The sequence below is a fragment of the Oculina patagonica genome, chromosome 3, assembly GCF_052425735.1.
Source record: "Oculina patagonica isolate OP01 chromosome 3, crgOcupat, whole genome shotgun sequence".
NCBI lineage: Eukaryota > Metazoa > Cnidaria > Anthozoa > Scleractinia > Oculinidae > Oculina > Oculina patagonica.
Genome location: NC_135760.1, coordinates 5,746,018 through 5,760,260, shown reverse-complemented (window position 1 = coordinate 5,760,260; position 14,243 = coordinate 5,746,018). Strand labels below are relative to the sequence as shown.

The window sequence follows — 14,243 nt, the reverse complement described above, 5'->3', positions numbered from 1 at the left end:
CTTTTGCTTCAATTAAGTGTTCAGAGGTTGAATTGTTTATTTTACGTTTCAATAACATGTTTGGAATACCATGGAAACATTCAGGGGAAAAACCCATGGGAGAAACCCCATACATGGGAAAAACCCAAATTCCAAGCTTATTTCTAACATAATTTGGTAGTTAAAATAGAGGCGAGACTATCGGCCTATCAGTTCCTCGAAGAGGGCGAAGTGAGTGAATCGTCAGACTTCTTTACCGACTCGATAGAGAAAAATCGGCGGTTAGTTGCACTTAAAAGAGGTATTGTAGAAAACAAAAAACTTTGCGATTATTTTTTTTTTCCATTTATTTAAAAGACAGTCGTATATTCGTTCTTAGAACATTAAATAATACAAAATTGTCCGATATTAAATCACTTGCAGAATGGGTGCCGTTGTCAGTACTATTCCCTTGGAAGTTGGCTCCAAGCTGGTTACGACTTTGCAGTAGGTTGTGGAAAGTGGATATGGGAGGCAGCGTTGTCTCTGTTCGAGAAAGTAAGCAACGCAGTCAAGTATATAATCGACAAGATGGGGGCATCTTTCTGCTACACAAGGGATAGATACTGGGTGCAGTCTGGAACAAACAGAACTGAGGTTGGTCTCTTTTGTAAAAATCTTTTGTCATCATTCAAGCATTTTCCTAACCAATGTAAGAAACGAAAACTTAAATTGTCATTAAATTACATAGTTTTAAATAAAGACAACTGTTCAAGAGACGGAAAGAAATTCGTTCAAATGTTTCAATTGCGCAATGCTGCGTTACTTTATGTCCCTTTATTGGCAGACGTTCCTTCCATAAAATTATCAGGATGAGTCATTTTTACGGTGGACGAGAAATGAGTAGATTTAGGCCCGGTTCAGAGGCCGTACTTTTCATGAGCCGAACTCAATTCGAATTTGGACCGACCCAAATTGACAAAAGTACGCCTCTTCAGACTCCGTACTTTTTGGCCGTTCCGAGGCCGTTCCTAATACAGTTCCAATAAAACCAATCAAAGTTGTCAAAATACATTGTAATAATTTAAGAATTAGGATCGGCACATGAAAAGTACGGCGTCTGAATCAAAGCCGTTCCAAAGGCGTTCCACAGGCGAAATTCTCGGCCAAGCCAGGCGGGAAGAACGGTGAGCCGTTCCAAATTGAAATAGCCGTTCTAATTTGATTCAGACGCCGATCTTTTCATGTACTTAAATCGAGGTATTAGGTTCGACTCATGAAAAGATCGGCGTCTGAACCGGGCCTTAACCACCGGATAGAGGACAGGACGTCAGCTTAGTAAGCAGACAAATCGTAAGCGAAGGTGTTCCACCCGCCGATACACAATAAGTCAAAATAGGGTTTGGTAACCTTGTTTTGTAGTAGACGCAATTCACACTGAGAAAACAAGTTTACCTTTGGTCGCATTGACTTGCCTCGCTTGCATGTAGCAAATATAATATTTTGGCCGGGGTCGGCCGGGGTCCGGTAGAGCAAATATGGTGGACGCGGGCTATGGAAAAGACATAAGGCTACGCAAGAAACACGTTATGCAGTGACACACGTAATATTCATTATAAAGTAAACAAAAAACTGGCTTCCGTAAGTGGGAGACCAGATAGTGGACATGGAAGATTGTAGACCGTGGTTAAGCCTAAGTTTGGTCTTGTCGCATATACTATAAGAGAATATGAGGAAGAAATAACGGTGAAATGCAATTACATTACAGGTAGGGCGCGATCATCTTAGAATTGGTGCAGAAAACAACACTCAGCCAGGTACGAGTTGTAAACAATACACTGTGTGTTTAGTTACTAATAATATTCGTTAATGAGAGCACTAACTTAGTGCTCTTATTTTTCTCGTGTTATTTAAGTCGCAAGTTGAACCTGGCCATCCATGCCTCTTTTTGGCTTTTCTTTTGAGTTCGTCTACAGTTTTAAGCCGTTATTTTTTTTTTTTGTTTCAGTTAATTCTATGACCAGTTAGTCAATGCCGAAATTGCGTGACATAGCCCATTTATGCTTTGTGCACTTACAGAAAGCTAAATACATTGCTACTTAAATAAAATTATCAGCATCTTCATCGTTGACGTCGTTATCGTCATCATTATCCAGTAGTGAGATTTTTTCAGACTCAATTGACCTACTTTAAGAAACCTCTGCAGGGGTCCAGTCTTCGTTTTGTTTTAAACTATACATTCTTAACTTTCCTTTATCCTTGTTTATAGCACCACAGCAACCCTCGGATCCTGTGCAACGTGAGTATCACTTTAAAATCACTTGTAGTATTCATATTGTCAATATGTATTGTAGATTTATTGACACTTTCATACAAATTGAGATAAACTTGAAAAATGTCGGGCCGACGTTTTTCAAGTATACCTGAACGCAATCCGTTTTATTTTTCTCGAATTTTGCCCATCCATGACCCATAGGCCTTATCACGGTTTTCGACGCCATCTTGACGAGTAGGCAAAGCGGGTAGAAATTACAGTGTTTGTATGGGAATCCGACGGCAAATATATTTTACAGAAATTGAATTCTGGACAACTTATGAATTGTAAAGTTAAGAAACTAGGCAAAAGTTTTTATTCGCCAAGTTTGAAGAATGTAGCTGGGTTAGAAAGTGTTCAGTTACATTTTTAATTTCCAATACAATTGTCTATAATTTTCCCCGCAAACCTTGCCAATTTGCGAAAAAATATAGACAAACATAGCTCCTGTCATCCTCGAAGATCCAGGGGCAGTTAGCAGGGCGAAACGAAGGAATAAACCGGGCAGGTTTATTCCTTGAAGTTTAGAGCTCTTTAATAATTAAATATATAGAATTACCTATCTACTAAAATACCGTGACCTAAACTTGTTTTAAACTATACATTTTAAATTATTTTTTCGTTGTTTCTAGCTCCACGGCTCCCCTCAGATCCTGTGGAACGTGAGTATCATTGTTAAAACACGTGTAGGATTTCACATGGTCAATATGAATTGTAGATTGAATAGAGTTTTACATGACTGGCTTTAAAACTTTAATATTCCTTTAGGCTCGATCCTCGTGGAGCAAAGGGCTTCGACAATGCTGCCCCAGCGGACTCTGTTTTACATAAATGTTTTGTAGTTGTGACTTTATTGGCAGACATTCTTCTCTTAGACATAAATGGTCATAAATGACTAAAAATAATGTCTTTTTTTCATTTGTAGAGGGGGTAGGGAGGAAGAAAACAGCATGCATGTGTAGCGCCGTCCATGGAAGGAACGTCTGCCAATAAAGGGACATAAAGTAACGCAGCATTGCGCAATTGAAACATTTGAACGAATTTCTTTCCGTCTCTTGAACAGTTGTCTTTATTTAAAACTATGTAATTTAATGACAATTTAAGTTTTCGTTTCTTACAGTTAAATGAAAATAAATTCGAACCTCGCTTATTACGAACTTTGTTATAATTTGAGTGATTTAATTTTTTGTCCCTATAGCTCATACATTTTCAGTCAACAGATCACTATATCGTCTACATTATATAGACGCTTTCCTTATATAATACGAACTGTCTTGTGTTTTATCAGGTGAGAAAGAATGGGATAAAATGATGGAGGGAGCCAAACTTGTAGCAGAATTTCAAGAGTACTTCAATAAGGTGGACAAAATCCGGGCTGAAGATAAAATTAATCCACAGAGCACCGGTAATATTCACAAACTATGTACTTCTATATAAATCGCAAATAGTTTAGCGAAGGACTCAGAAAAAAAAACGAAATATTGCCATGCCACCTTAAAGTAATATGATGTGCAATCACTTAAGTTCTATCATGCGATCCGACTTTTTCTTTATCTCACGTAAAAATAATTACAGTCACAGCAGATTGCCTTGTAATGATAATGATAATGATAATGCATTTATATAGCGCATTTTCCATATATACGCACCTTTAGACATAAGGGGACGGTTGAGTCTGTCCTTGTAAGGGAAGTAGGACTAAATTCGCCGAGCGTAAAAAAATGTTTAAAAGTTCAGTAGGCTGTTAAATAGCCCTGTGATACTTTTCGGCTCAATACCCTAAAAGGAAGCGTAGTAATTTTTACGGAGGTCATTTTAGAGTTGAGCACCCTAAACGGTATCAGTCTACAAAAAAGGTACGAAGAGCACAACGCCATTTAACATGGGTATCCTTCCCCCACAACAAAACAGAGAAATCTCACTTTTCAGCTGTTGAAGTGTACATATCAAAAGTCCCCCTCCACTAAGCCAAGGCTTGTTGTATTCTTTGTGTTGTCACCTAATAATCTGGCTTGTCTGATTTTTTTCATAGAAACCAGTGCTGAAGGTATAAATTAACTCTCCCTTTCAGCCAGTTTCATCCCCACTAGTGTTTTAGAGTGTTATTGTACCGGGATTGTGTCGCACCAAAGACAACTTTCAACAACAACATGCATAGCCCCGTATTTTGTAGACTGTCCACAGACTCTCTATTTTTCAACGCAAAAAAAGCGAGAAAATCGGCGAGCGAGGCGAGCGTGAACGCGAAGCGCGGGGAGAAAAGAAAGAAAAATAAAGAGGCTGTGGACGTCTTTGAATAAAAGTGGACTTATTACTGCTCCAACCCCGCTGAATACTTCCAAATTAAAGGAAACCTCAAAATAATAGTTGTGTAATGTAGGAAAACAACAAAGGAGTAATCAAATCCCGAAAATTACAATGGATGGTTTAGTCTGACGAAGATTAAGATGGATTACGACTGACAAACTTGAAAAAAACTTGTCAGTTTTTTCAAAATGATTTGTCCGTGACTGAGCTCCTTTAATAGTCTTTGAGTTATAATAATAGTAATAGTATTGCTACTGCTTTTTTTCAGAACGAAAACTGCAAGAATTGGGAAACGAGCAGTGTGTCAGGAAAATAACCGCTGTTCTGCCTATGGTTCCTCCAGGCCTTGCTTAATAAACTGCAGACCGGCTGTGCTGTTCCGATGCGCCATATGACATCAGTTATTAGATACTGAAAACATGTGTAGCTTTTTTAGGTTATTGAGTATATCTTTAAAACCAAGTACGTAGGCCGAACTGGGAGAATATCGCATATGCGTTTTGAGAGATCTTGAGTACAGAACAAGCGCAGCAAGGTCCGTACAGAAAAGTAGATCGAGGGACGATATCCTCCCAGTATGGTTGGTTAGTAAGAAATTTATTAGTTTAGAACCACTCTCAGCCATAACATCTCTACCATCTGAGCAGTGGCCAGGATTCACAGTGTATCATTTCATTTGTTTGTAAGAGATTTATTACACGACTGAAAAACATGTTTGTAGATATAAGAGGAAACCAGAAACGACGGGATTTTGACCGAAGACCCACCGGGTGTTTTGATCGGAAAAGAGCTTGTTTTTCATGCAGGTCAAATCATTTTTTTTTTCTCTTTTCTCTGCCATTACCATGCTCGAATTCACGCGCGATCATTCAGGACAATACCCCGATCCAATACTTAGTAAATAAAACCCTTAGGGGCGGTTGGTATATTGGAGGATAATGCCCGAGGCTAAAAAATTGTCCAACAAATGAACCGCTGGCCGAGATGCGAAACTTGAAGGGCAACTGTAAAATTTTGAGGGCAATCTTACAGTCAAGAGCAATATCCAATATACCAGAAAGTAAGAAAGGGGTCTATTTATTTCATATCCCTCCGATTAATTTCTACAACGGGCTTTACCGCCAGACAATAGAGAAAAAGCCTACAGTGATAAACCCGGCGTTACTCGGCTAAAGAAAATGCAAGTTGATTGGTTTACGTGACATCTTTTTGACACTGTGATTTGATTTGATTTAAAAAATTTAGACTTCAATAAGGCAAATTTCTTATGACTTGGCTATTAAAGCTTATAAAATCGGGCGATGAATATCAAATCGGACGGGGTTTGTTGGCTGATACCCGTAGTCCAATTTTGTACCACGTGATCGTTTTGTCCAATGAGCGCGCGTGAAAATCAATCGGTGGGTTATAATTAGAAAATATTGGACCGGCAACGGAGCAGTATGATTGGTTGATTTTAGTTTTAGCCCTCTTACTACCATAGTCGTGAAATAAATCGGTATTTTAAGAATAACCTGGACTAAAAAGGTGGATTGTGGCGTGATAGTAAGCAAATAGACCTCGTAGCATTTTATCCTATTTCATCAAATTTTTAAAAAGGAAAAGTGGATACAGTCAACTATCTCTAAGACGGACACCTTTGGAACCGGCTGCAACTGTCCGTCCTAGAGAGGTGTCCGTCTTCTAGAGAGTCGAGTAAAACATGACACCAGTAATTCTGAGATAATAAAGCTAAACCTATGCACAATACAACAAACCTTTTCAAACTGCAACAAGACTAAAACAATGAAAGGACCGTATTCGCTTGTTAAAGCCAAAGTTGAGAGCTTCTACAAACTGTAATACTGTAAGTAGAAAGCGACCACTTTAGTGCCCATACACGTAAGCAGAGAAGTAATCCGTTAAAAGTCATTGTTTTTTGTTAGCAAGCTTGGTATATACGTATCCTTAGGGCGCTGACTAACTTTGCTTTAGGTCGATATGAAGTTTAGAAGTATTTTTACTAAAACAAAACACGAACAAAAACACTTCTCAAGTGTCCGTCTTAGCTAGAGAGGTGTCCGTCTTATAGGGAGTTTGGTTACCGTAAAATGACTGAAAAACGGCAGGGACCATCACCAGGTGTCCGTCTTATGGAGGTGTCCGTTAAGAGAGAGTTGACTGTAAATTAGTTTCATACAGTTACTACGATATAATTTAAAACAGTTAAAATTTCATATTTCGTTTATTTAACAATTATTCTATGAGCTCGCGTTGGATACAAGGTGGTAAATAGCCAACGAAGCGCCGAGTTGGTTATAACGACTCGTATCCAACAAGGGCGAATAGAATAATTGTTTTATTAAATTCTTCTTTATTATATTAAGTTAAAATAGACTGGATATTTTAGTAAACGAAGTGATAGTATTAAAAGGCGGGAAAATTTGTTGCGCGGTGTTCACTGACTTCTTGAGTTGAATGAAACACACGAGGAAAGCGAGCGAGAGAGTTTTCTTCCCAAGATTTTCCTTGAACAATCTCCTCAAAAGTCGTCGATATATCCTGGAAATTGTGACAACAGTTAAGATTTACGGGAAGATCCGAAGCAAAATCTTTTCTGGAAACTACACGTCTTGTGCAAGTCGAACGAAGCAAGTGTTTACATTGTACTTCTTAACGGCTATTTTTGCTCTCGTGTTCACCATTCAACCCCTTGGCTCTACATGTGTTTTTCATTAGGTAATAATACGCCATTGTTAAATTTGTCAGATCTCCCAAATTGGCTGTGCTAGTAATTGTCTGTTAAGTCGAAAATTTGTCCGGTATTTTTTTTTGTTGTTGTTATTGTTGGTTTTGTTTCTTCGTTTGATTTTTTAGATTCGTGTTATGAGAAGTTCTTTTTGTCAGTTCGTGCATATTCTAAGGTAGAGAAACACTAAGAAAAGATGATAAACCTAGGACGAGCAAGAATGTTCAAGATGAGTGAAAATTGAGGGAGATGATTTCGGACAACGAAATGGAACAAATTTAGCGCGAAGCGCGCGAATGTTGCGAGCGAAAGATGGAGGCTCGACAGACCACTCACAAGAAAAATCTCAGTGAAAACATTTTAACAACATTTATTTCAACGTCATTTGTTAACACACTGACGCAGCTTGTGCCATTTCTTCAAGGTAAATCGCCGGAGCCTGGGGCCTCAGTCGGAATTGGTCGGCAGCGTTTGTAGACATTGAGAGAACCGATCTGATAGACTGACTGGCAGGACAGACCGTCTTTGCACCCACATTTGTGGAGGCCCTACAAATAAAAATAAATAAGTAAATCACAGTGCTGTCCATGACTGGGTGAAACTTAAGGTAAAAGCAAAGTCCGTTTAAAGCCTAGGGTTGAGAAGTCAGGTGGTGTTTCACTACGGTTTACTGGTCTTAGCATGAGAGATATTTTTTTGTTTGGGGTGTATAATATAAAATAATTTTTTTTTTTTTTTAGAAAACAGCGATTAGGGGGGGGGGAAAAAAAAAAAAAAAAAAAAAAAAAGAATATATAAAAAACAAAAAAAAAAGATGATAAATATTTTATACCAAGCAAAAAAAAAAAAGATAAAAAATTTCGCAAAAAACGCAGGGGACGAGGGGAAGGGTGGGTGAATACCGCGAATATACAACGGCTTTCCTGTATTCTGATTGGCTGTATTTTCTATGGCATGGTATAAATGGCAGTATTGCTTCTCCCCCCTCCCCCCACCTCCATGATGGGATGCTACTGTCGCGCCGGAAATAAGCCCTTTTTATGAAATGACTGAATGAATGGATATGATTTTCTTTTTTTTTTAACTTGATGAATTATTAATGAGTTTGAGAACTGGTCCTCCCAATCACTGAAGAATCCAACACACTTGCTATAGGGCCATCATGCCCCAACTGACTTGAGCTACTCTTACTTTTTTAAATATTCAGTTCAACTCTTAACTGATCTACTTCCCTACTGGTAAAGACCGCTAAACTTTGATGGAACATTTAATATCACTTACAACAAAGTTACAAGACTCGTCCAATCCTCTCTTGTCGTGGCAGGTCCCTAATATGCTGCAGCATCGGTCCGCACCGCAGTCCGAGTCCACATCACAATACTGCGAGAAAGAGAAACGTAAAAAACAAATCCAATTGAATGTTGATACGACCTAATTTGTGGAATACACGATCTTTGATCTTGGCAAACTTGCGAAGCAATCAGTAATAAGTCCAGACAAAGAAGCTTTTCCCGAGCCGGGGAAAGAAGTATAATCCATCGAAAATTCATAATTCGCGACCAACAAAAAATCGGCCCCGGTTTTTTCTTGGTTATTTAAAAGCGTTTAGGACATTTTTTTTTCTTTTTTGATTTTTAACCTATGTGATTTACGTGAACAGAAATAAGTAACAAAAAAAAAGTTCGGACTGATGATCGATGTACAACCTGGTTCTTAGAACTGACATAAAAACTGAAATTTATAATAATCTGTGAGGAGAACTGATTTATTAAGTTATTAAGTCGAGTTTGGGAAAGAGAGAATTGAAGGGAATGCGAATAAGCAAAACGTACAAACAACCTATAGCATCCCCAACCCGAAAACGGAACCTTTAGTTATTAGTCTCAATTAAGCTATAGTAAATTCTCTAAGCATTTTAAGGTCAGGCAACAATCCTTTTAACCAATCTAAATCTGAATTTTGCGGTCGAAAATTAGTTTTCGTGTTTCATTTATGAGCAAACCAATCTTAGATTGCAATCCGAACAATCCACCTCCGATGGTGGACCGTTCAGATTGGTAACTGAAGCTGGTATCAGATTTTCGTTCCATTTAAGCGAACTTGGTCTGGATTATATGCTATGGTCAGTCAGCTCTAGCTCGGTCCCTTGTCGTTTTGCCCTCGATCTTTTCTCAGCTGGATTCAGGTATCTGAACTAACTAGATCCAGAAATGGATTGGTTAAAAGGAACACTAGCTACCTAAAAAAAAAGATTAAAATTCTTAGAAGTTTGATTGCTTACCCCAAGGAAAAATCGCTTCTCTCTATCGTGCTCATCTGGGATTTTATAACTAGCGGTGACGGCCACCAAGAGACAGAGAACGGCCAATACCTTCATTTTTTGATTGCTTCCTTGAACGTGCGGCGAAGCGATAGCAAAATAAACTTGGCTATCTGTTTTAAACTATTTTATAGCCTTTGACAATTGCGAAAAGGTGAAAAAAGTGTAAATACTGTATTGTTAATGTTGGTATTTATCCACAACAATGGCAAAGTTGAGCTTTTGTTACCGCGACTATTTATTTTTGTTAACGCCTTTCTTTTTAAACAATTCGAAGTAAACGTTTTAGTTTATACTAATCAGAAAACTACAAAGACGCTTATAGTACAAAGGCAAGGTAAAGGTAAACTAGAAGAAAAACAAACGCTTTTTTGTCTCAACGTAGGGTGTTTTTCATGTAATTTCAAATAATACATTTATGCAAGAGCAAACATTGAGTTGAGTACAAAACTTCTGTATCGTTCCAAAAATTCAGCTGCATTTCAGCTGTACTTCTGTTTCAATATTTTCTAATCTATTCCTTACACATTTGTAATTCAGTTTATTTTGTGAAATATAGCCGGCAACAAAAGAATGGTTGTTATTCACTTCAGTTGTATTTAACCCTACCTACAAATGGATTGAAGCTAGCCTCAAGCAAACCAGTCGAAACCGGAGTACTAATCAAGCTTAATAGAATCCTAACCTTGCTAACCGAAGTATTATTTAGGCACTGGAAAATAGCACCTCGACGCTTTAACTCGATCTAGAAATCAAGAAACGGACAGCCCCGTTTATTTTTTTTTTCAATACGCTGTGTATTTTGTAAATACTTTTATGTTGGGGTAAACATTTGAACACAAAAAGTTTCTTATACTAGGAAAACTCAGCTGTAATTCAGCTAAATGCTGTTTAAACAAATTTTAATTTTGTTTCATGTAAGAAACAAACTGAAGTTTACTTTAGCTGACAAAAGCAGTCACAGAAGCATATATATGACGGTCTTTTTTTTCTTATTCATGGTCCTTTATGAGACTTTTTAAAATTTGACATGACTTGATTTTCTAACGCAATATTTTTTCATATTTACATTAGTTCAATTATTTACAAAGGAAGAACTGCTTTGCCATTAGATAAAGCGTTTTCGACAAATTACCACCATGGTATAATTGCTGATTCTTTTATAACTGTCTAAGACTACCGGCAAAAAGGGATACTTTAGATTTGAACATAAAATAATTTACAAGATAAGAGAGACCAGTACACTAAATTTATCCCTGATAAGACCTGGGGGTCGGCGGGGGGGGGGGGGGGGGGGGAGTGCAGATGGAGATTACTTACTATTGACCCATGAGGGTATATTTTGCATATTTATCATATTTAAGGGTATACTTCGTTAATTTTTTAAGCGACGTAAACTTACTAAATTAAATGGACAACTTTCTCTCTTTCCACCAAATTTTATTTCATTTCCTGAGTTTCAAGAATTTCTCTCGCAGATGGACGCCACGTACACCAGACAGTCCACTCATTACTTTCATTACCGCTCATAAATGATCATTATTTTCAAGTTGTTATTTCTACTGCATTGCTGGAAGACAGCGGTAATATTTGAAACTTCCAAAACACTTCGCCACTTGACAGAACAATCCAGATTTACAGCCACACCCGTGATATTGCTGAAACGAAATAAAAAAACGGAATCAAATTAAATAGAAAAGGAAGTTGACTTAGCATTTCCTGTAAATATATAGAATCGAGCTTTGTGGGCGTTCGTTTAGGATCAATCCGGAATAAGAATAATTGGAATAATGCGAGTTAGTGTTCGTTTGGCTGCTCTTCTCATTCCGAAAAACTTGGATTTCCATTCCGGCTATTCTGCTCCTGGGAGCAGAATACGAATATATTCAAGAACATATTCAAATTCCAGAATATCCCAAAAAAAACGCGTACGTCCGATTTGAAGACACGATCTTTACCTTTTACTGAATGTACGTCTATATTGTAATCCTTTCCTATACTCACTATCGTTATAAATTTATCATGCTGCCTTTCAAATGATCTAGGGTGGAGCATTTAAGCTGAAATCTTTAACTCTTTGAGTTTTAATAGGCGATTCCCTTTCCTGTAAAACGCTCACTTGAGCGTGAGAGTAATTAATACTCATACTTAAACGATTTCAACCTAATTAAAAAAATTTCGGCTACTTGAATTTATATTTAATCTATAAATTTAAGTAGCGTAGGTTAAGCGGGTAATTTTGAAAAAAGGAAACCTGTGAGAGCATTATAATGAGTTGTATTGGGTACACTTTGGGCTAAAGAAAAAAGAAAGAAAATCGAATCCAGGAGGACGAAAGAGGAAGATTCATCGTTGCAATTAATTAATTACCTAACTAACTTGTTAAAGACATTCGAACACCTAAGAAACTGTCGAGTTTTCTTTGAGTCACTTTTGGCACGGCTTTCTGTCTTCTTTGTTTTTTAGCAAACGTTATAACTAATACTTAAAATATACGAGAAAGACTAAGGGTCTAGATCTGGACGGACAGGTGTATTCAAGTTGACCGCTAAGTATAGCATAATATACTATAAAGTATAAATCGACGCACCGAGAAGTTACAAGAGTCATTCAGCCCTCTTTTTGGTGCACAGATGCCCAGGTATTTAATACAGCAGCGATCTTTACCACAATCCGCATCCGTGCCACAGATCTGAGAAAAATGGGAAAAAAACTAATAAGAACACGTTACTATAATTCGAGTCACAATTAGTTTTGACACTTCCCGCGGTGAGTTTATTTTTTTTTGTGGTGGGAGAAAAAGAACGCCTGATCGCAAGTTATTGTGACACTTTGAACAACATACACCGGGGCATCTCTTTTCGGTTCCCCAATTCTCTATCTGCAATGCTCTTCATTGCAGTTCTTTTAATTAAAATTAACTGCTTGCAAACCAACACTGTGAGAATAGAGTGGGGGCCCATCTGTACAAAAAATGTGTCTTCCAATGTAGCTGTTGATGTCTAGTTCATTGCAGCTAGGATGCGTATATTGCGCTTATTTTTTGCATGTAGCAGTAGTCTTCTGTAGGTTCTGATTCGACTATTAGATATCAACTATAATAAATTGCCTCACTTCATACAGGGGAGAGGAAATGAATTCACACGAAGCGCAGTTTAGAATCGGAAAACATGCTTAAATCTTTAGTGTAGAGGTTGTGTGGGCAACGTATGTTTGTAGGGCTGACGGAAAGAAATGTCCCTTTACGACGGTCGGTTTGAAGCAAGGTTATAAGTTTCTATTCATGATGGAAACGCTTGTTAAGTTCATAGAAGCAAAGGGATCCTTTAAGCTATTCGAAGTTAAAAAGGTAACCTGCCGGACCAGGCGTTCTTTTTTAAAGGGGAGAGGAAAAAAAGAACTCCTTCCTCGGAGTGATGAGCAGGAAGAGAGGGCATGATCTCAGATTGTAAAAAGGCAGACAAACTTACATCAATATCAGGAAGCTCCCAGCGCTTCTCTCTGTCATGTCCTGCTTCAGCTTGGATTTCCTCGCATGATGTCTTGAGGACAAGAGCGCAGAGTAAAACTGCTACTAAAATCTTCATGGTTTTATTAAAGACAATAGTGATCCGACTTCTTAGCTCAGTGCACTCAGTACAGAAATGGAGGCTTTTCAAAAAAAGTTAAGGCGTAGCAAATATTTTAACCCCCTGAGGTGATTAACATTAATTTTCTCCTTACGGTGTTCATTCCATTCGTTGTCAAGCAAACGAAGAACAATACAACAAACAACAAGAACAATGCCGCTAGCCCCAAAAACAATAACAACTGGTTCAATTTCAACCTTGATTGTGCAATTAATGAACTCCACTGACTATTATATTAATATGCAATTAGTGCAGTTTATATCGTCCTGTACTGAATTGAGAGACAGCTTATTATCAAATTCTTGATCACTGATTATTTGATTAGTTTTGTTTAATGACTTTTTATTGTAATTTTTAGTAGATCTACCCCTAATATTACCCTGTGCTTTTGCAACACTGTAACGTTTTATGGTCATGCAAATAAAGCTCAAATGTTGTTGTTGTTTTTGGTTCACTAAAGGGACCAGTAGAAAAACAAGCTTTTAATACTAGAGCTGCTACATTGCTAAAATAAACAGGTTTCGAACGAAAGACGATTATGAGATTAAAATCTTTTAGTGCATATTCCCAATTTGTTTTTAAAGCTTTATTTAGCTATCCCTTTTTTGAGCCTTTCTTAATCAAAAGCACGCCCTGGTTTGATTGATAGTATTGTTCTCGTTTCTCCAAAACGTAACTACACTGTATCAACAGATGTTTTTAAACAAAACAAAGTTACATTTTGCTCTCATATTTTAACCGCAGAACAAAAGGTTTCTTAATTTTCTTTACAAAAGTTATTTTGCCAAATGTGTTGCTGAAAATTAATGCAATATGTTGTGCAAAGGGAACTCTCGAACGGCGCGCCGTTTATAAATACAATGTAATTCCAGTTTCTCGGACCTCCTAACATTTAGAACCAAACTCAATTCGTTTTCTTGGATTTGCTGGACTCTGTTGAACACTCTATCTAATTTTATCACTCGACTTCTCCAACTCCTCATCTCT

General features: G+C 37.6%; 3 protein-coding genes across 4 annotated transcripts; 1 reads left to right on the top strand and 2 right to left on the bottom strand.

Annotated features, from left to right (window-relative positions):
• The first annotated feature begins 141 nt into the window (after nt 1–141).
• On the top strand, nt 142–7,006 carry LOC144646283 (uncharacterized). 2 transcript variants are annotated; one of them, XM_078505815.1, is made up of 7 exons: nt 142–280; nt 403–615; nt 1,727–1,775; nt 2,228–2,257; nt 2,905–2,934; nt 3,561–3,677; nt 4,848–7,006. In XM_078505815.1, the coding sequence occupies exons 2-7, from the start codon at nt 550–552 to the stop codon at nt 4,931–4,933; spliced, it is 378 nt and encodes a 125-aa protein (XP_078361941.1). In that variant the 5' UTR covers nt 142–280; nt 403–549; the 3' UTR covers nt 4,934–7,006. The 2 variants fall into 2 exon arrangements, with proteins under 2 accessions (XP_078361941.1, XP_078361942.1); XM_078505816.1 differs by having other exon boundaries at nt 403–619; nt 1,731–1,775.
• A 655-nt stretch (nt 7,007–7,661) lies between these two features.
• On the bottom strand, nt 7,662–9,747 carry LOC144645595 (uncharacterized). Its single transcript, XM_078505165.1, has 3 exons — nt 9,589–9,747; nt 8,589–8,687; nt 7,662–7,855 (listed from the first exon to the last, which is right to left on the bottom strand). Exons 1-3 carry the CDS (start codon nt 9,682–9,684, stop codon nt 7,727–7,729), a joined length of 324 nt encoding a protein of 107 aa, XP_078361291.1. The 5' UTR covers nt 9,685–9,747; the 3' UTR covers nt 7,662–7,726.
• A 1,299-nt stretch (nt 9,748–11,046) lies between these two features.
• Nucleotides 11,047–13,292, bottom strand: LOC144645593 (uncharacterized). Its single transcript, XM_078505164.1, has 3 exons — nt 13,098–13,292; nt 12,218–12,319; nt 11,047–11,285 (listed from the first exon to the last, which is right to left on the bottom strand). The coding sequence occupies exons 1-3, from the start codon at nt 13,212–13,214 to the stop codon at nt 11,187–11,189; spliced, it is 318 nt and encodes a 105-aa protein (XP_078361290.1). The 5' UTR covers nt 13,215–13,292; the 3' UTR covers nt 11,047–11,186.
• Between the last annotated feature and the right edge of the window lie 951 nt (nt 13,293–14,243).